This window comes from Pogoniulus pusillus, chromosome 1, assembly GCF_015220805.1.
Source record: "Pogoniulus pusillus isolate bPogPus1 chromosome 1, bPogPus1.pri, whole genome shotgun sequence".
Classification (NCBI taxonomy): Eukaryota; Metazoa; Chordata; class Aves; order Piciformes; family Lybiidae; genus Pogoniulus; species Pogoniulus pusillus.
This window is the reverse complement of record NC_087264.1, coordinates 22,636,373-22,657,486: the sequence shown is the minus strand read 5'-3', so window position 1 is coordinate 22,657,486 and position 21,114 is coordinate 22,636,373. Positions and strand designations below refer to the sequence as shown.

General features: G+C 47.6%; 1 protein-coding gene across 1 annotated transcript in view; it reads right to left on the bottom strand.

The window, feature by feature from the left end:
* The window catches only part of PLEKHH1 (pleckstrin homology, MyTH4 and FERM domain containing H1), a 76,372-nt gene that overhangs the window by 33,221 nt on the left and 22,037 nt on the right, over window positions 1–21,114 (bottom strand). Inside the window, exons 5-13 of the mRNA XM_064143934.1 lie at window positions 20,502–20,585; window positions 18,418–18,499; window positions 12,394–13,388; window positions 9,792–9,870; window positions 8,091–8,179; window positions 6,828–6,978; window positions 5,700–5,839; window positions 3,993–4,103; window positions 2,059–2,145 (exon numbers count right to left, since the gene is read on the bottom strand). Coding sequence (XP_064000004.1) covers window positions 2,059–2,145; window positions 3,993–4,103; window positions 5,700–5,839; window positions 6,828–6,978; window positions 8,091–8,179; window positions 9,792–9,870; window positions 12,394–13,388; window positions 18,418–18,499; window positions 20,502–20,585 — 1,818 coding nt within the window. The remainder of the gene's footprint in view (window positions 1–2,058; window positions 2,146–3,992; window positions 4,104–5,699; window positions 5,840–6,827; window positions 6,979–8,090; window positions 8,180–9,791; window positions 9,871–12,393; window positions 13,389–18,417; window positions 18,500–20,501; window positions 20,586–21,114) is intronic.

Sequence of the window (21,114 nt, the reverse complement as noted above, 5' to 3'; positions counted from 1 at the left end):
TACATTAAATGGATAAAGGGGGCACAATAGGCCTGGTGCCATAAAGTCTGGCCTGCCCAGGGCCCCTGATTGTGTAAGCAGTTGTATAAGCCCATGTGCCTAGCTTATGGCCCACCAGGTGCTAGGCCCATGCTATCCCCATATTTGGAAGGTCCACGCTTGTGGATTTTGCCTATTATGGTACGCTTGGCTGACTGCCAAAAGCTGATTGGCCATTTTGGTGTCCAAAGGGCCATTAATCTCAGCCCACATTTGATAAATAGGGGTACACAGGTAAACAAAATGCTTAGACTCACCTGCACTGCCTTTGGTTTGTGCCTGCCTGCTTGCCTGTCTGCCTGAGGCCTCACCCGCAGGGTTCACCTGCAGTGCATCTACTTTTCTCTACAGAGACAGAGTCCCCCATGAGCTCCCAGCCAGCTGTGCACACTTGCACACCACTGTGGTGAGTTACCAGGACTAGATCCTGTATGGCCTGCCTTTATCTACGCAGCTCAGTCTCCCGTGCAGCCGTGCACCCTGTTGCACGCCTGCTGCCTTATTACCACCTGGTGTGTGCCACTGCTGCAAGTCGCCAGGAGCACGACTCCACTTGGAGCCCTATATGGTCAGCGTGAGACCGTGCTGAGACTACACAGCATCGTACTCCCTCTGCACCTGAGCTTCTGCCTAAGAATCCCTGGACAGAGCGTCCAGAAGAAGCCAGGAGGACAAGGTCAGAGCTTGCATCCTGTGAAGAGATTTTTGCTAACAGGATATGAAATGATAAATATGAGCACCCATGCTGGGAAGTGTCCTTGAGTCCATCTTGGGCTTAAGATACTAGGCGGTAAATAATAGCATTCCCCATGCAGCTGCAGGGGGTGGAGTGCCAGCTGCATGTGGGCAGAGTCAGGCAGCCCAAGGGGGCCGGGTTAGCCAGCCCAGGGCCTGGCCCCGTAGATTGTTGTTGTGTATTACCCTATCCATACCATGCCGGTAACTCTGAACCATACGGTTCAGGGTATGAGCTATCCATATGTACCAATCCTAAGCTAAGTTAGCTGTGCAGGCCTCTTCTAAGCAGCCTATAACTCACTGTAACACGGAAATAAAGCGGAGAATGATCATCTAACCATACTGGTGAACCCACAGTCGTTTGATCCCAGATGCAACGCCAGCAGCATCCTTTCCCCAGCAGCCGGGAAGATTCTCCTTTCCCCTGAAGCCAGGAGAATTCCAGACTCAAAGTCCACAGGCAAAGCTCCCCTGAAGATTGGACACTTGTAATAGGCTGTGATGTAGCCCCGGAGGGTGACTGATAATTAGTAAGAATTTGTGAGTAAATGCTTTAATGCCTCTGTAATTTCCATTGCCTCCTGTCATAGAGCAGAAAGAGCTTCAGCCCACCTGCTGGGCAAATAGTATATAGACCCCAAGCAGTATTTGCCACGGGGAAACTCTTCTCTCTGTTGATAGTTTGAATGTATGCTAGTTATTAACAAGTTACTCTTTGATATTATCCCCAGAATGTCTTTCATAACAGTGTAAGAACAAAATACTAAAATTCAGTGGTTGGGGGTGGTGAGAGTTCAGAATATTGAAGTTAACAAATATATATTTTTATAGAATATCCTCTCACACCAATTAATTTCTCCCCTCTGCCACAACTGGCATAGGCGGCAGAATGCCCCTCCACGACAAGACCTTGTGAGAGGAATCTTTCCGAAAGAGGAGACCTTAGGCCCTATCTTGTTTTAATTCTTGTAAGATCTGCTTTTCCCCACAGATTTCAAGCTCTCAGTGCTAACTGCAAAAAAAGGAAACCGTTGTGATGTAAAGAACAACCCCTCCAAAATAAATGAGTTTCTTTCCATTTCAAAAGGATGTATTTGCATTGCACTTTGGCTCTTTCCCCATTATTTATCAAACTGTCTGGCTTGTGCCTGGAAGCACAGGGGCCAGATGAATTCAGCTCATATCAATTGAGATGTACAGTATCATTCAGCCTGAAAGAAGTGCTCTCTCACGCAGCCACTGAGTATGTGGTTACCTGCAGGATGAAAAAGCAATGCTTACCTGGAATGTCTGGGACCCTTCCCCTCTGACAATTTGGCAGGAGGAATTCAGCTCCATCTGCCCTTGTGGTTTGCGGATAACATCACTCTGAAGAAAGAAAAGCAAAGAGCTTTCTGTAGGTAAAGAAATTCAAATGGCTCTTGGAGTACTTAAATACAGGAAAATATGCACGTGTGGATTGGAGTCGGTGTTAGTGAGTTGGAAAGGACAATTGAAGGTTGTCAGGTTAACAGTTTGATCCTGTTGCAATACTGGAGCAAAAGTCTCTTTAACAGTGGCAGACAATATGACAGGGGTAATGGTGACTAACACTGTCTTGTGAAATTCAGATTCATAGAATCAAGCAGGTTGGAAGAGAGCTCCAAGATCATCCAGTCCAACCTAGCACCCAGCCCAAGCCAATCAACCAGACCATAGCAATAAGTGCCCCATCCAGCCTTTGCTTGAACATCTCCAGGGACAGTGATTCCACTACCTCCCCTGGCAGCCCATTCCAATGCCAATCACTCTTGCTGTGAAGAACTTCTTCCTAACATCCAGCCTGAACCTGTCCTGGCACAGCTTGAGGCTGCACCCTCTTGTTTTGTCACCGGGTGCCTGGCAGAAGAGCCCAACCCCACCTGACTACAACCTCCTTTCAGGTAGTTGTCAGAATATGATAACAGCTATGAAAAATGTAAAAAGTTGAAAACAAATCTTCTCCATATTCCTGCATTGTAGGCAAAGGTGAGCATACACACAGAAACACTGTGTGTATATACAAACTCTGCAGGTATGGAGGAAATTACTGTGTCCAAAACTTAAAAAAGGGGGAAACATCCCCAAGCATAGCTCTCTTTAAAGTGGCTAAGTAGAGGAGAATAACAAAGGCCAACACTAACTGGATTTTATTGTCTATACACATTTTCAACATAGACTGCTTGAATTTTTGCAATAATGCTTTTGAAACAGTTGTGATCTGGAAAAGTTTGAATGCACAAGCAGCTTCTGTCAGTAGTGTTTCCAGACAGTGCTTTGCATGGAAGCTTATTTTGTATTGTACCCTAGCTTTCTAATACTTCCATGTACATCTGAGAGAGTGAAAAATGCAAGACTGTAGCTTTGACCCCCGCCCTGAAAGCTGTAGTTTTCCTCAGAGCCCCATACGGTGACTGATCTGCACCCTCCTGGTATTGTGATTTAGTTTTCCTTCATTTTCATCTTAAACATGACCAAAGCAGGCCACAGGATGCCTTCTGCTTTTTGTGCTCTGTATGAAGCTATCTTGTAGGTGTCAGACTTGTACTCTTGTGAGCAATCTTCCATATTTCAGGCCTGGAACACAAACCCTATGAGGAGAGGCTGAGGGAGCTGGGGGTGTGCAGCCTGCAGAAGAGGAGGCTCAGGGCAGACCTCATTGCTGTCTACAACTACCTGAAGGGAGGCTGTAGCCAGGTGAGGTTGGGCTCTTCTCCCAGGCAACCAGCAAGAGAATGAGGGGACACAGTCTTAAACTGTGCCAGGGGAGGTCTAGGCTGGATGCTAGGAGGAAGTTGTAGTCAGAGAGGGTGATTGGCATTGGAATGGGCTGCCCAGGGAGGTTGTGGAGTGGCCGTGCCTGGAGGTGTTGAAGCAAAGCCTGGCTGGGGCACTTAGTGCCATGGTCTGGTTGCCTGGACCGGACTGGCTGCTAGGTTGAACTGGATGATCTTGGAGGTCTCTTCCAACTGTGTTGATTCTATGATTCTATGATATCTTGGAAAACACTACCACATGGAGCCTCTCTGTCTAAGCAGAAACCCATAGTTGATCCTGTGTGTGAGACATAAAGCTCCTTGGCAGGACATTTTGGGGGGAAGCTTGCCCATCAATTGCCCAGTGCTATCAGGCTGATTCTGCAGACAACACCTTCCCCTCTGCCTCCACAGAGGAGTAAACATATCCTCACAACTCACCGGAGACTTGTAGTACATTATCTGTCTGTTTCTTAGAACAAACCATCGTCTCTTCCACATCTTCACCTGGCTTCCCATTTTCAGCAAGTAACCTGACTTTTCCATGGGTTCCTGGAGGGCAAAGAGCAAAGGGGAGAAAAGGTTGTCTTTTGCCTCTCAAAAAGAGAGCATGCTGAAATCAAGCTCAGACATTTGCTGCATCTCTGCTTCACTCTGCATGATGGGAGGAGCAGCCATACAAGGTCAGTGCTCTCTGATCAACATGGAAGGAGTCCTAAACTATCTGTGTAGTGGCAAATATTACACTGTGTTGTTTTAGCAGTTAAGGCATCTGCAGATCACTTCAATGATGGTCTGAGGCACTGAAAACAGCAGTAATTTTCCAAATAAAAGTGAAGGCCATGATTAGCCTCTTGTTCCTTGCCTGCTTGATCTCCTACAAGTACAGAATTTAATGCTGCCTGTGTCTGAGTTTTGGTTGCTTGGTAATTTTTTTTTTAACTAGGTCAAAATATTCTATTGTTTTTCCTTCCTTACTCCAAATTTCCAAATCTGCTTTGTCACAAAAGTATAATGCCATCATTAGGGTGTGGCTGCATGAAACCAGTATGGGTCATCAGATATAAGAATGTAATAGAAAATATAACCACGTAACAGAAATTGTACCTTCTTCTGAAGCATGAGTAGAGTCACAGAATCATAGAATCAGTCAGGGTTGGAAGGGACCACAAGGATCAGCCAGTTCCATTCCACATGCCACTGGCAGAGACACCCTACTCTAGAGCAGGCTGCCCACAGCCTCATCCAGCCTGGCCTTAAACACCTCCAGCCATGGGGTCTCAACCACCTCCCTGGGCAACCCATTCCAGCCTCTCACCACTCTCATACTCAACAAGTTCCTCCTCACCTCCAGGCTCAATCTCCCCACCTCCAGCTTTGCTCCATTTCCCCTTGTCCTGTCACTCCCTGACAGTCTAAAAAGTCCCTCCACAGCTTTTTTGGAGGCCCCCTTCAGATGCTGGAAGGCCACAAGAAGGTCACCTGGGAGCCTCCTCTTCTCCACACTGCACAGCCCCAACTCTTTCAGTCCGTCCTCACAGCAGAGCTGCTGCATCCCTCTGATCAACCCACAGGTCCTCCTCTGGACACACTCCAGCATCTCCACATTCTTCTTGTAATGGGGGCTCCAGAACTGGATGCAGTACTTCAGGATGCAGTACTCCAGTACAACCACTGGACGCAGGTGGGGTCTCAGCAGAGTAGAGCACAGGGGGAGAATCACCTCCCTGGCCCTGCTGGCCACACTTCTCCTGATGCAGCCCAGGCTCTGCTTGGCTTTATGGCCTGCAAGTGCACACTGCTGGCTCATGTTGAGCTTCTCCTCCACCAGCACTCCCCCAAGTTCCTCTCCTCAGGGCTGCCCTCCAGCCACTCACTGCCCAGCCTGCATTTGTGCTTGGCATTGCCTCCACCCAGATGCAGGACCTTGCACTTGGTCTTCTTGCACCTCATGAGGTTGGCTTGTGCCCACCTCTCCAGCCTGTCCAGGTCCCTCCATATGGCATCCCTGCCCTCCAGTGTGTTGGTTGACACAGATCAGTCTACTGAAGCATTGCTGTGCAGGGTTTAAATCCATATATTGTAGTTAGGTTTTTTCAAGGCTAAGGCTGTTTACATCCCTCCCAAGTGTGAGGCAGCAAGACTCACAGTGCAGATTCCACCATCAGTGGAATAGGATGAGGTTCGCTGTAGCTTATGCTCTGGCTCTGAATAGTCACCATCCAAGGAATAGGCATCAGGAGGGATGGCATAGTCACTCTCAGAGCTCAGTGAGGACATAGATACACCTAGAAAGAATGAGAAATACAGCTTGACAGAAGCACACATTGAACACTGCACACCCAGAGAAAGTTTGTGCGTTCACCAGTAAGGCTTTCTTTGTTCAAGAAGAACAAATCACATCAGACTTTGGAAACTCAAACCCCACTAACCAAACTTAGAAGATTTTTTCCCCCAGTAAGGCAAGTAGTGAGAGTGAGTTTTGGACACTGGAATTTGTTGCTGAATGAACAGAGATTGGAAACATAGTTTAAAAAAAAATTAAACTCAACACAGTTATGTAAGCATAAACATATCTAAGCATAAACAGCTAACATCTCTAACATTTCCAAGCTCTTTTCAGCTTGGAAATATCCACTGTAAAGCCTCAAGCCCCTCTCATTTAAAGAAAAAGCTCCTTCACTAGCAAAGGGGCTTCATTTGCTGTCAATCTTCTACCAGCAGTCCATGGCAATGCACAGATGCATCAGCCAGTGACTCACAAAAGAAGATGACATGAAAAGGGTTTCTATTTTATTGACTACCAGTTGTAAACTCTGAATTCCAGTTTAATCTTCCCAGCAGACAAGGAAAATTGTCCTAGCCAGGACCTCAAATTACCTCATGCCCCTCACAGATGGGGAAGATTTGCTTAGTGAATTACCAGGCAGTAACACAGATAAAAACCATTTTCTTTGCTGTGTCAATAGTAGCTTGCTTACAAACAGGAAGTCACAGAAAAGGTGTGGATGGCTTCTCTAGAAATGGGATTTGGAAGATGAATTTTTCACATAATCTTAGCTTAGCAATTGCCTGGATGGAAATCTGCCAGCAGCAAACCCATCTAAAAGACAGCTTTCTGCTGAGTAGCTGTTGATGTCTGCACGTATTCTGGGAGAACTTATTAGCATCCTCAAAGCTGATCATTTTCTTGTCACTGATGATGCTGCTCAGGACACTTTGCTTCACCCACGAGAATGGAGTTCATGCTTCCCATTATCAACACTCCCACTTTACCTCTCTTCACTGCACGAGGGCTCCCTGGCATGCTGGATTTCCTGTTCTCAGATACAGCAGTGGAAGTCCTGAAGCTGGCATGGGAGCCACAGTCATCATCAGAGCCTGAAGACTCATCTACGAAAGGCACATTGCTGATTTGAGTGGCCTTCTGGAGGAGAGAAAGGAGATGCAGCAATCAGTGCAGACCCTTCATTTTCATACTGTCCTGCCCACCAGGACCACTCATTGCCTCTCTTTCTTGTCTAAGAAGTCCCAAGGTGGACTCTCTAGTTGAATCTGTTTGAGATCTGGTGACACTTGTCTGCTGTTCCACATGCCCTGTGCTTCCCCACAAACTCTCAAGAGGCTGTTTCCGTTCTCTAGGCTACACTATCACCCCTAGATTTCCACAGCCTCATCATGCACAATGCAGACTCTTGGATCAAAACTTGCTGCAATGTTCTGTACTCCTAAATACATTTGTCATCTGCTACTCCTTTGGCATTCTTTTGGTGTCCATTATAGCCTGGAATTCTCTAATTTTCCTTCCTTAACTGCACAGCTTCACCTGGGATGCTTTAAGAAAAAGTGTGTCCAGCAGGTCTAGGGAGGTTCTCCTCACCCTCCAACCTAAATCATTCTATGATTCTATGACTATATGAAAGAGCAGCAGCTGGGGGGATTCTGCTGCTCTAAACCATCTCCACCCCCTCTACTCTGCCCTGGTGGGACCACATCTAGAATACTGTGTCCAGTTTTGGGCTCCCCAGTTCAAGAGAGACAGGGATGTGTTGGAGAGAGTCAAGCAGAGGGCTACAAGGATGATTTGGGGACATGAACATCTCTCCTATGAAGAAAAACTGAGAAAACTGGGGCTGTTTAGTCCTGAGAAGAGAGGCTGAGAGGGATGGGTGTCAAGATGAAAGTGCCATTCTCTTTTCAGTGGTACCCAATGATAAGACAAGGAGCAATAAGTCCAAGCTAGAACATGGGAGGTTTCACTTCATCAGGAGGAGAAACTTCTTTATGGTGAGGGTGGCAAAGCATTGGAACAGGCTGCCCAGAAAGGTTGTGGAATCTCCTTCTCTGGAGACTTTCCAAACCCATCTGGGTGTGTTCCTGTGTGGCCTGCCCTAGGTGATCCTACTTTGGCAAGGGGGTTGGACACAATGAACTCTAAAGGTCCCTTCTAGTCCCTTACATTCTGTGATCCCATTATCTCTAATCATTAGCAGCTCTAGAATGTGTTTTCTCTAATGAGAAAAGTGAGTGACTCCTTACCCCCTTCAGCGTAGTGTAGACTGGCACTGTCACATTTCTGTAGATCAGACAGGTAAATGGCCCAGAAGGAGAACAGGAGAAATTGGATACTGGGAAAATTCAAAGAGACCAAATAATACAAACTGATCATAGAATCAAGCAGGTTGGAAGAGACCCCCAAGATCATCCAGTCCAACCTAGCACCCAGTCTGGTCCAGGCAACCAGACCATGGCACTACATGCCCCAGCCAGGCTTTGCTTCAGCTTCAACACCTCCAGGGACAACAACTCCACCACCTCCCTGGGCAGCCCATTCCAATGCCAATCACTCTCTCTGCCAACAACTTCCTCCTAACATCCAGCCTATACTTGCCCCAAAACAGCTTGAGACTCTGTCCGCTTGTTCTGTTGCTGGTTGCCTGGCAGAAGAGACCAACCCCCATCTGGCTACAGCCTCCCTTCAGGTAGCTGTAGACAGTAATAAGGTCCCCCCGAGCCTCCTCTTCTGCAGGCTGCACACCCCCAGCTCCCTCAGCCTTTCCCCATAGGGTTTGTGTTCCAGGCCCCTCACCAGCTTCGTCGCCCTTCTGTGGACACCTCCCAGCACCTCAACATCTCTCTTGAATTGAGCAGAGGTTTTAATTGAGAGGTACTTGTATGTGGATAAGAATTTATGCAGCTTCTGTGAACACCAAATACTGGAGAGCTGCCATCACTACAGTTTGGCCTCAAAAAGGCCAGGGGATGTGTTATTAAATGCACACAACTCTCAGAGAAAGCTGCAATGCTCTTCTTCTTTAGCCTGTAAGAGATCTCACCCAACCTGTGCTCCCCATGCTACAATGGCAACCCAGCACACTGTGTTCAAACAAGTAAAAGCCATACTTGAGGCCACACCTTGAGTGCTGTGTCCAGGTCTGGGGCCCTCAATTCAAGAGAGATGTTGAGGTACTAGAACGTGTCCATAGAAGGGCAGCAAGGCTGGGGAGGGGCCTGGAGCACAAACCCTGTGAGGAGAGGCTGAGGGAGCTGGGGCTGTGCAGCCTGCAGATGAGAAGGCTCAGGGCAGACTTCATTGCTGTCTGCAGCTACCTGAAGGGAGGCTGTAGCCAGGTGGGGTTGGGCTCTTCTGCCAGACACCCAGCAACAGAACAAGGGGACACAGTCTCAAGCTGTGCCAGGGGAGGTCTAGGATGGATGTTAGGAGGAAGTTGTTGTCAGAGAGAGTGATTGGCATTGGAATGGGCTGCCCAGGGAGGTGGTGGAGTCGCTGTGCCTGGAGGTGTTCCAGAACAGACTGGATGGGGCACTTAGTGCCATGGTCTGGTAGATTGTCTAGGGCTGGGTGCTAGGTTGGACTGGATGATCTTGGAGGTCACTCCCAATCTGGTTGATTCTACAATTCTATAACAGAGGAAGGTGATTGTGAATCATGAGACCAAAATCAGGCCACAGTCATAGAGGCAGAACAGTGTCAGCAAAAGTGAAGATGGTAATGGAGTCCCTGGAGATATCACTGAATGTGGGGGCTCAAACAGCCCAGCACTAACCACCCCTCAGTCCAGATGAATCCTCTTCCCTTTTTTTATTGTCACTATCTGCAAAATCAGATTTACTTTGAGAACAGGCAAGGAAGTACAAAGAAATATGAAGAGCCAGAAGCTCAGGTCCCACATTGTCACTGTAAACCCCCTTTAAAGATGAATCTGGTCCAGAACTTACAGCAGCTGGAAGCATCACCTGCCACGGCCACTTCAGACAATCTCATGCCAGATTTGGCCACAGCATAGATTCGGCTCTCCTGGAAGAATAATACCATGAACAGCATTGGTCAGAAGAACACAATTCCTGCAGAGCTAAATGTTCGTGTCACATCACAATCACACCTCTGGGCAGGAAGAGAGACCCTCTTAGAAAGATTGCTCTGCTCCATTAGATGTTTATGCCACTTTGGGATGAACTGGAATATTTTAGTGAGAGAAATTAGATGCTAGGCTGTGAAAACGAAGCAATGGTGATGTCTGCTGCACTCACAGGCTTGCTGAGATGGATAAGAAGAAGATAAACATAGATAAGACAGAGTGTGCATGGGCCTCTGTCAGAGCCTGTGCTTTCTCCCTGGGCTGCTTTCTGTGTAACTAATCCTTCTGCTTTCTAAGCCTCCTTGCCAATCCTCCAAACTCACCTCACACATTAGCTATACTCCGGGTGTGATGGTTTGGGAGTTACCTGCCCCCCAGCACTTAAGAGAATCACCCAGACTAGACTCAGCTGAGCTGGAAATTAAGGAATGAAGCTTTATATTTACAGCTTAGCACAAGATACAAGCAGGTATTTACAGTATATAGACAGCTATAGACAGAAATAGACAAGGTAAAAGGTAATACAGAAACACAGCAGCCCTCCCAGAAACCAGAGTCACCAGGAGGGGCTCCCAACTGCCCTTCCACCTTCTTCCTACTCCTCTACCTTATCCCAGACTTTGCCTTAGGTTCAAAGTGAGTTTGGAGGATCAGCCAGGTTGGTTAGGAAGCAGAAGGATTAGTCAGGCAGGTTAGACAAGTGCACGCAGCCCAAAAGCCACAGAGCAACTCTGTCTGTGTTTATGTTCTTGTTCTTATCCATCTCAGTAAGCCTATGAGTGCAGCAAGCCACTCTCCATTATTAATCAACAGTCCTGGCTCACTGGAGAAGTCCCCAAAGACTGGAAGCTGTCAGTGTGATCCCATCCACAAGAAGGGCTGGAAGGAGGAACCGGAAACTACAGACCTGTCAGCCTGACCTCAGTGCCAGGCAAGGTCATGGAACAGGTCATCTTGAGTGCCATCACAAAGCACCTACAGGATGGCCTAGGGATCAGGCCCAGCCAGCATGGGTTTAGGAAGGGCAGGTCCTGCCTGACCAACCTGATCTCCTTTTATGATCAGGTTCCTGCCTGGTGAATGTGGGGCAGGCTGTGGATGGAGTCTACCTGGACTGCAGCAAAGTCTTTGACACTGTCTGCCACAACAGGCTCCTGGCACAGCTGGCAGATCATGGCTTAGACAGATTCACTCTGATATAGGTGAAAAACTGGCTGGAGGGCTGGGCCCAGAGAGTGGTGGTGAATGGTGCCACATCCAGTTGGCAGCTGTCACTTGTGGTGTGCCCCAAAGATCAGTGCTGGGCCCAGCCCTGTTCAATGTCTTTATTGATGATCTGGATGAGGGGATTGAGTCCAGCATCAGCAAATTTAAGATGACAACAAGCTGGGAGCAGGTGTGGAGTTGTTAGAGGGTAGGAGAGCCCTGCAGAGGGACCTTGCTAGGCTCGATGGGTGAGCAGCGGCCAATGGGATGAGATTTAACAAGGCCAAGTGCAGGGTTCTGCTGGATGAGGCACTTAGTGCCATGGTCTAGTTGACTGGCTAGGGCTGGGTGCTAGGTTGGACTGGATGATCTTGGAGGTCTCTTCCAGCCTGGTTGATTCTCTGATTCTATGATTCTTGTTTGCCTATGCCTATGAAAATGCAAACTGAAGATAATGGAATTCTCTCTTATGATACTACATTGATTGCCACCAAGTTTACCACTTAGACTGACACATTAGCAACCCAGCCATCTGAACTAACAACTAACTGAAAGTGACAACAAACTTCTCTTAGGTGAAGCAAGCAATATTCACTTTACCAAGGGCTTCCCAACAGCAGAAGTATACCATGAGATAGGGATGCTGAGCCCTAATGCATGGATCTGTTCTAGTATTCAGCTTTTTCTGACTCTGAAACTATCTGGTCTGATCCATTCATGACTCACTTTTCTATCTTAAAACACACCACAGCAGAACTAAGGAACAACTTAGAATCATAGAATCAGTCAGGGTTGGAAGGGACCACAAGGATCACCTAGCTCAAATCCCTCTGCCATGGGCAGGGGAACCTCACACTAGGTCAGGCTGTCTACAGCCTCATCCGGTCTGGCCTTAAACACCTCCAGGGATGGGGCTTCCACTACCTCCCTGGGCAATCTGTTCCAGGCTCTCACCACCCTCATGGTGAAAAACTTGTGATCATCCATAAGGATAAACCACAATGCAGCACTTCTTGACTTTGATTTTAATTTCTATGTTTCTTCCTATTTTCTTCCTCTTTATAAAGAGAAAAGAGCTAAAAACCTGTCACTGGAACCAGTACACCCTGTGATGGGGAACTGTCAGACTAGATGGTTCAGAAATGCGGCTGACACACATTTCTGTGACACAGGAAATAATTGCTTGAGACCAAGAGCTGTTGTAGCCTAACTAGTCAAAGAAAAGCAGAACTTGTCAGATTGTTCTTGTTTCTTACCCATGATGGCAATCTGTGTAGTGGTGGAGTGGGTGGTTTAGCTCCTGGGTCAAGCATGCCAGCCTTAGAGCTCCCAGTTTCTCTTTGTCCTGCAAATAAGTGGTTGATTTCTTCACATGCTCCAGCTTCTTCACACACCAGGTCATGTTCTGTCTCCATCTTCTCCAGTACCCCATTATCATCAATATCTGTCTCCTTGACTTGCCCATGGCAGACTGGAGAGCCTGTTATGGGCTGGAAGGTGCTAGCCTCTAAGCTCACCACACGATGGAAAGAACTAGCCCCTGGCTGTGGCTGGCTGTAATGTCTCTTGGCCAGCTGGATACTGTCTCTGGGTGTACTAGGATTTCGTGTTTTTGGAAAGGTCATGCTACTGCCAAGGCCATGTTCCCTCCCTGGACACAGGGCATGTGCTGTAACAGTTGATGTTGACACAACCAAGGGTGGCTTAGTAGTCTGAAGATGGCCTTCAAGCATGGTGGTTATTTTTCCTGAGGAAGAGGAGTCCAACTGGTGGGAGTGGAACCTGGCACTCAGATCAGCAGCGAAGAGGCAGCGGCTGCCGTCTAAAGCTACCTGTTGCAAGGTGCTCACAGAGCTCTGGTTTCCTTCCAAAGATGACTGGAAAGTCAAAGCCTCAAGGATTCTTGGGGCTGAGGCTGGAGGGTCCAGTGATGTGGGGTCAGAGCATTCTAGCCTGTGTTCAGGACTTATGGGTGGGAATACATCTTTCTCTGTGGAGAGATTCCAGCTTGATGGCTCAGACATAAGCTTCAGTGTGCTCTGGGAAAGCAGAGATTTATCCTCTTCATCCTCAGTAAAGGTGTCATTGGCAAGGACTATGTTTCCTGTAGAGAGGGCATGCTTTGTAGGCCTGAAACCAGGTGTAAGGAGCTCAGACTTCTGGTCTATCTTGTCAGCAAAAGAGGGTGATGCTCTGGGCTTCAGAGAATTACAACTCCAAGAAGATTGGAAGGGAGGAATGCTGGGCATGTCTACAAGAAAGGAAAAGATACGGTTGGGGCATTCAAATGCTCTGCTGTCCAAAGTGTTACTTACAGTAGCAAGTTGTTCATGTTAGAATCACAGAATGTTAGGGGCTGGAAGAGACCTCCAAAGCTCATCTGGTCCAGCCCCCCTGTCAGAGCAGGATCATCCAGAGCAGATCTCATTGGAATGGGTCCAGGTGGTTCTAGAAGACTCCACAATCCCCCTGGGCAGCCTGTTCCAGGGCTCTCTCACGCTCACAGGGAAAAAATATTCCAGCTTCCTCATGGAAACTCAACTTCCACCCATTGCCCCCTGTCCTGTCACTGGGCATCAACCAGCAGAGCCTGGCTCCAGCCTCCTGCCACTCACCCCTTATGTATTTATAAACATGACTGAGGTCACCTCTCAGTCTCCTCCTCTCCCAGCAGCACAACCCCAGCTCCCTCAGGCTCTCCTCATAAGGAAGATGTTCAACTTCCCTAATCATCTTTGTGGCTCTGTGCTGGACTCTCTTAAGCAGCTCCCTGTCCTTCTTGAACTGAGGGGGGAGCAGAACTGGACACAAAACTCCAGATGTGGCCTCACCAGGGCAGAGCAGAGGGGCAGGAGAACCTCTCTCAACCTACTAAGCACAGCCCTTCTAATACACCCCAGAATGTCATTGGCCTTTCTGGCCACAAGAGCACATTGCTGGCTCATGGCCATCCTTCCATCCACCAGGACTTCCAAGTCCCCTTCACTGCTCTCCAGGAGGTCAGTCCCTAACTGCTGGAGAGCAGTGCAGCTGTATTTCAGTAGCATCCTGGTCCAGTTAGGACTAACACAGAATCACAGAATATATCTGGTTGGAAGAGACCTCAAAGATCATCCAGTCCAACCCTGCACCCAGCACTGAAGGGTCAACAGTAAACCATGTCCCTAAGCACCAGGTCCACATGCCACTTGAACACCCTCAGGGATAGTGACTCTGCCATTGCCCTGGGCAGACCACTCCAATGTTTGATAACCCTTTCAGTGAAGAAGCATTTCCTAATATCCAGCCCAAACCTCCCCTGGCACAGCTTGTAACCATTTTTTCTAGTCCCGTCACTGGTCATCAGGGAGAAGAGGCTCTGACCCTGCCTCACTCCAGTGTCCTTGCAGGGAGTTGCAGAGTGTGATAACATCTTCCCTCAGCCTCTACTTCTCTAGACTGGACAACTGGACTGGACATGCTCCAGCACCTCAATATCCTTCCTATAGTGAGGGGCCCAGAACTGAACATAATACTCAAGGTGTGGCCTCACCAGTGCTGAGTCTAGAGGGATGATCAACTCCTTGTTCCTGCTGGCCACAGAATTTCTAATACAGGCCAGGATGCCCATGCACACTGCTGACTCATGTTCAGTTCACTGCCAACCAACATCCCCAGGTCCCTCTCCAGGCTGCAGCTTCCAACTACACATGCTCAGGACTGTAACTTACCATGGGGCTGTGGTGACCCAGGTGCAGGACCTGGCACTTGGGCTTGTTGAACTTCATACAATTAGCCTTGGCTCATCAGTATAACCTGTCCAGATCCTGCTCTAAAGGTTCCCTGCCCTCTAGCAGATGGACACAGCCACCCAGCTTGGCATCATCTGCAAACTTCCTGAGGGTGTACTCAATTCCCTCACCTAGATCATTATTAAAGATATTAAAGAGGACAGGCCCTGGTACTGAACACTGGGGGACAATACTAATGACTGGCACCAGCCAGACTTAACTCCATCCACCATCCACCACCACTCTTGGTGTCCAGCCAGCCAACCAGGACAGTTGCCTGGGCACAACTGTAACAGAAGTGCCACATATTTATATGAGAATAGTATAGAGAAGATGAATAAAAACTCATCAGTTTCTTTTAAAAGGGCAATTAAGAGGTACCTAATGAAATTATCAGGCAGTGTGTTTGAAATCTACAGAAGGAAGGGTTTCTTTGCAGATAAAAAGGGAAAGATAATGCTTCACTATCCAAAAGACAGGCCAGAAAACAAGTGGGTGGGACAAATAACTGTTTAGGCAGAAGCTCTGGTCTAGGAACTTCCCAAAACACTGAGAGAAGCTCAAAGGGTACATGGAAAGGAAGAGAGCTATAGACATGTGCAATATTTTCTACACTCTCTTCTGAAACACCCACAGCCATCCAGGAGACAAAATCCTGGTTCACACAAGTTTTCAGTCTAGCTCATTGTAGCTATCCACAGCTCTGTTTCTTCTCTTCTCTGAACACAGTCATGACAAGGAAGTGCCCACACAACACTTTGCCAAAAAACATGTGAGAGGCCAGACCACTGCTCAGCCTGGCTTTTGGCTTGAGTGGGCCTACTTTCTGATTTTGGTTGGCCCTGGCACCTGCATATTGTCTGACAGAAAAGAACCAAGGCATATGAGGAGGCTGAGGGAGCTGGGGGTGTGCAGCCTGCAGAAGAGGAGGCTCAGGGGTGATCTTATTGCTGTCTACAACTACCTGAAGGGAGGCTGTAGCAAGGTAGGGCTCAGTCTCCTTTGCCAGGCAAGCAGCAACAGAAGAAGGGGACACAGTCTCAAGTTGTTCTGGGGGAGGTCTAGGCTGGATGTTAGGAGGAAGTTCTTCACAGCAAGAGTGATTTGAGTTGGAATGGGCTGCCCAGGGAGGTGCTGAAGTCGTCGTCCCTGGAGGTGTTGAAGCAAAGCCTGGATGAGGCACTTAGTGCCACGGTCTGGTTGATTGGCTAGGGCTGGGTGCTAGGTTGGACTGGATGAGCTTGGAGGTCTCTTCCAACCTGCTTGATTCTATGATTCTATGCTTTGGAAATTGCATAAATCTGAGTGAGTGTGATTCTGCAGAACTATTGCTGAAAAATGCTGCCTGAGCACCAAACTCTGCAGGCATTGCTTAATCAATAATGGGTTTTACAAGGAACTAGAAACAAAGTGAAGACAAAGTAACAGAGGGAAGGGCAAACAGCAGAATAAATCGCTGTTGATTGCGGGGAGCACAAAATGTGCTCTTGGAAAGCCGGCTGAAATAGAGACAACCATGAAAGCTTGACCTTGGCACTTAAATCACAAGGAACTGAATGCTGACCGAGGTATTCGTGACACATAACACTGACACACAGAAACCCTGGCACACATTTTCCCCTGCCCTGAGATAAATCATTACTGTAGACAGAAAAGAGGCTATTCATTTTAAATACTCTTGTTTTTGCAGCTTCCTTGATGCAAGGGGAGATGAAGCAGAGGAAGCTGTTACTAGTAGATGGCAAGCAAGAAAAGATCTATCTGCAGAGACCTCTGAATTCAGCCTGGCACACCGAGGAGTGCAATAAGAGGAGAGGCCAGAGCTGTTTACTGCCCAGAGAGTGGGGAACACATAATACCAGATTATTAACGCAGCTTACCAGCCATTCTCTTTTTGTAAACAGCCAGAGCCAGAGGGGATGAGAAAAATTCAGTCACAAAGCATTTAACTAGAAATGTGGTGGGATTTAGAAGGAATTTTGCCCTATTCCCTTGCTCTGGAGTGATTGGAATGTCAGAGAGACTTCTGCAAGGAAGAAATCTCTCTGCCTGTGTACCCAGTGAAGTTCTGTAAACCAAACCAAGCTCAGAAGGAAAAAAATAAAAGGGAGAATTTCCTCTTCAGAAATGTGCTGTAATAAAAGATGCTGGTTCCCATCCCTGGCAACCAAAGTTCTATCCATCAAACCACAAAAGCACATGCATCATAAGCAGCTTTCTCCAACTCAACCTGACAGCACAGAGGAATCCAGCTTCTTTTGGCAGACCAGACAGCTGCTGCCTTGGCCCGGTCAGTTGCTCAGCTTACACACCAGCAGAGGTCTTGTGGGAGTAAGGATAATCACATGTGAAGGTAAAATCTCTCTTACAAGGAGAGACTGAGGGAGTTGGGGCTGTTCAGTCTGGAGAGGAGAAGGCTTTGAGGTGACCTTATTGTGGCCTTGCAGTATCTTAAGGGGGCCTAGAAGAAAGCTGGGGAGGGACTTTTTGAGCTGTCAGATAGTGCTAGGACTGGGGAGAATGGAACAAAGACGGGGATGGGTAGGTTCAGGCTGGATGTGAGGAGGAAGTTGTTGAGCATGGAATGGTGAAAGCCTGGAATGGGTTGCCCAAGGAGGTAGTGGAAGCCCCATCCCTGGAGGTGTTTAAGGGCAGGCTGGATGAAGCTCTGGCCAGCCTGATCTAGTGTGAGGTGTCCCTGCCCATGGCAGGGGATTTGGAACTTGATGATCTTTGTGGTACCTTTCAACCCTGACTGATTCTAATATTCTAAAGCAAATTAGCTCAAGGATTTCTACCTGGAGAAGAGGAGGCTCAGGGGTGATCTTATTACTGTCTACAAATACCTGAAGGGACATTGTAGCCAGGTGGGAGGTGGCCTCTTCTCCCAGGCAACCAGCAATAGAACAAGGGGACACAGTCTCAAGTTGTGCAGGGGTAGGTACAGGCTGGATGTTAGGAGGAAGTTCTTCACAGAGAGAGTGATTTCCCATTGGAATGGGCTGCCCAGGGAGGTGGTGGAGGCACTGTCCCTGGAGGTGTTCAAGAAAAGCCTGAATGAGGCATTTAGTGCCATGGTCTGGTTGATTGGATAGGGCTGGGTGCTAGGTTGGACTGGATGATCTTGAAGGTCTCTTCCAACCTGGCTGATTCTATGATTCTATGATTCTATGATACCCTGCACCACTGAAGTCACTGAAGAGTTTCGCAGCACGTTCCAATGACTGCTCCTAATTCAGGCCTCAGTGGCTAATTTTAATGGCAAAAGCAGGCTCTGAATAAAAATAAGTCTGCAGTGAATTGCTGGTGAGAAGCCACTTAGGTTTTTAAGACTGGCAAGCAATGTTCTTCCCATCTTAAAAATGGACCCACTGAGGAACAGAGCTAATCTAGTGGTTGCCTCACTGGCACAAGGGCTAATTTCAGACAAAATTAGGTATGCAGCCCAGGAATGCTGCTTTTCACTCTTGTGGTGGTTACTAGGCTACAATGGCAGGTGAACACATTTACCTTGCAATGTGTCTTGAAGGGCTTCGATTTGCTCTGTCAGCCTCTGATTACAGTTTTTCAGGTGGTAATTTTCTAGTTCAAGCTATGAAACAACAAAAATAAAGAATAATGCAAAATTCTCTGTGTGTATGTGTTCCACTCTACAGAACACCTCTTCATCTTGGTTACATTCAAGTGTCTTAACAGGAAAAGGGGAAAAAAAGGATAGGTGAGTCTGCCAGTCTCTTTGAAACCCTTCCACTCAGCAGCTTCACTACACAACCCAGTGAAACACTTTGTTATGCTCAAACAGGCTTGCAACTACTATATCCCAGCCTTGGAACTACTATATCCAATTCTCAAACAGGCCTTTTAATTTCTCTTTCTGCTATTGTTTATCATTTACTCCTCTTGCACAAATAATTGCCATGGAAGAGACAAGCAAAAAACTGTTACCCAGAAGGAGCACTTCTTCCTCTCACATTGTGTGTAGTAAAAGGTGATCCCTTGGATCCAGTGGACCAAAGGCAAAAAAAACCCCAAACAACAAAATAAACAACATTAAGGGTGTGTTTACATTTGCAACTAGTGCACATTTGCCTTATGCCTTTGCTTGCAGTGTCTCAGCACATATTCTTAAATGCAGCACTGGTGCACCCAAAGAAAATCCTCTCCTGATGGAGTCAAAGTTGAAATCATACTCATGATGTTGTCTAGGAGAACCCATCTGCAGCCCAGGTGCAAAGTCTCTCAGTGGACAGTGGTCCACTTGTTCATTGTAAGCACCTAGAATGAGCATCTGACAGAAACTTTGTTGCCAGCAAAGACACAATTTGAATGTATGTCCTGGATTCACAGCAGGTCACACCAAGTCAACCCCTCTGAGTGTATGGGCCTGGGTTCACAGCAGGTCACACCAGGTCAACCCCTCTGAGTGTATGGGCCTGGGTTCACAGCAGGTCACACCAAGTCAACCCCTCTGAGTGTATGGGCCTGGATTCACAGCAGGTCACACCAAGTCAACCCCTCTGAGTGTATGGGCCTGGGTTCACAGCAGGTCACACCAGGTCAATCCCTCTGAGTGTATGGGCCTGGGTTCACAGCAGGTCACACCAAGTCAACCCCTCTGAGTGTATGGGCCTGGATTCACAGCAGGTCACACCAAGTCAACCCCTCTGAGTGTATGGGCCTGGGTTCACAGCAGGTCACACCAGGTCAACCCCTCTGAGTGTATGGGCCTGGGTTCACAGCAGGTCACACCAAGTCAACCCCTCTGAGTGTATGGGCCTGGGTTCACAGCAGGTCACACCAAGTCAACCCCTCTGAGTGTATGGGCCTGGATTCACAGCAGGTCACACCAAGTCAACCCCTGTGCTTCCTTAAGTTACCTCTTACAGGACAATATAAAAGCAGTACAGCAGCTCGATGAATTACCTCGGCAATCTAATGAGAATACAAAGTCACATCATAACACAATTAATGCCATCAAAGATTGCTTCTTCCAATTCAAAACAAATTTCCTTTCTGGCATAAACTAGGAAATCCATGGCTTTAAAACCTGGATTAAAAAGCAAAGAGCAGATAGCTTCACTCCCAGTTATAAACTACTACTACATCTTTAAACTGCATGGTGATCCATTGCTATCTCTTGCAGGTATTGAATTAGGCCCAGACAGAGGCACAAATCCACAGGATGGATAGAAAGGAGAGGTTAGACACAAGAAAATGATGAGCAGCAGGAAAACAGCCATAGTCAGCGATGCTGAGAAAGAGCAAAATACAGATACCTTCTGTCACAGCTGCTTTGTCAGAAAAAGACAGAAACTGCACTCAAAAAAAAGGAGGCAGAAGGAAGCTACATGAAAGCTTCTTGTAAATCTTCTTTTGAAAGTGCATCTGGACATTGGTGACTTCATAGTCATTTATAGTATGGCCCAAGCAGTAGATAGCCTCAGTGAGAGCATGTGTAGTGCCAAACAAGCAGAGAGCCTGCTCTGTGGCAGATTGGCTGTCCTTGGGCAGGAGGACACGCAGAGCAGCCCACTGGCAGTGCAGCTGCTGTACCTACTCAGAGTCTTTGAAAACTGGCAGCAATAAAGACTCACCTCTCTCAGCTTAAATGTTACCCACTCTTTGATCTTGGCGGCTTTCTCTTGAACAATTTTGGCTTCCTCAGTCCTCAGCTGTTTCTGTGCCAGAAAAACATTTGATGCATTAGGAGAGTACAACCAACTGTTTGTTCTCAGTTAGATTACTGCATCAGGAGTGACTTAAACATTGAAGTTCCCACTCCAGATATAAAATTCAAGATGTAATTATTTAGCTGGCTCCCAGAAAGGCAAGCTCTAATTGCCTCACATGATCCTTGGAGTCAAATTCAGAGGGTTTCAAAAGTTTGTCATGGAATGGCAAAAGCCAGCTCAGGTAATAATTTGCCATCTACCACGGATCCTTTCCTGTACACTCTGCAACTTCACCTAGTTTAGATGGTTTTTCAGGGAGTGACAGAACTGGGGGGAATGGAGCAAAGCTGGAGGTGAGGAGGTTCAGACTGGAGGTGAGGAGGAAGTTGTTGAGCATGAGAGTGGTGAAAGCCTGGGATGGGTTGCCCAGGGAGGTGGTTGAGGCCCCATGGCTGGAGGTGTTTAAGGCCAGGCTGGCTGAGGCTGTGGGCAGCCTGCTCTAGGGTAGGGTGTCCCGGCCCATGGCAGGGGAGTT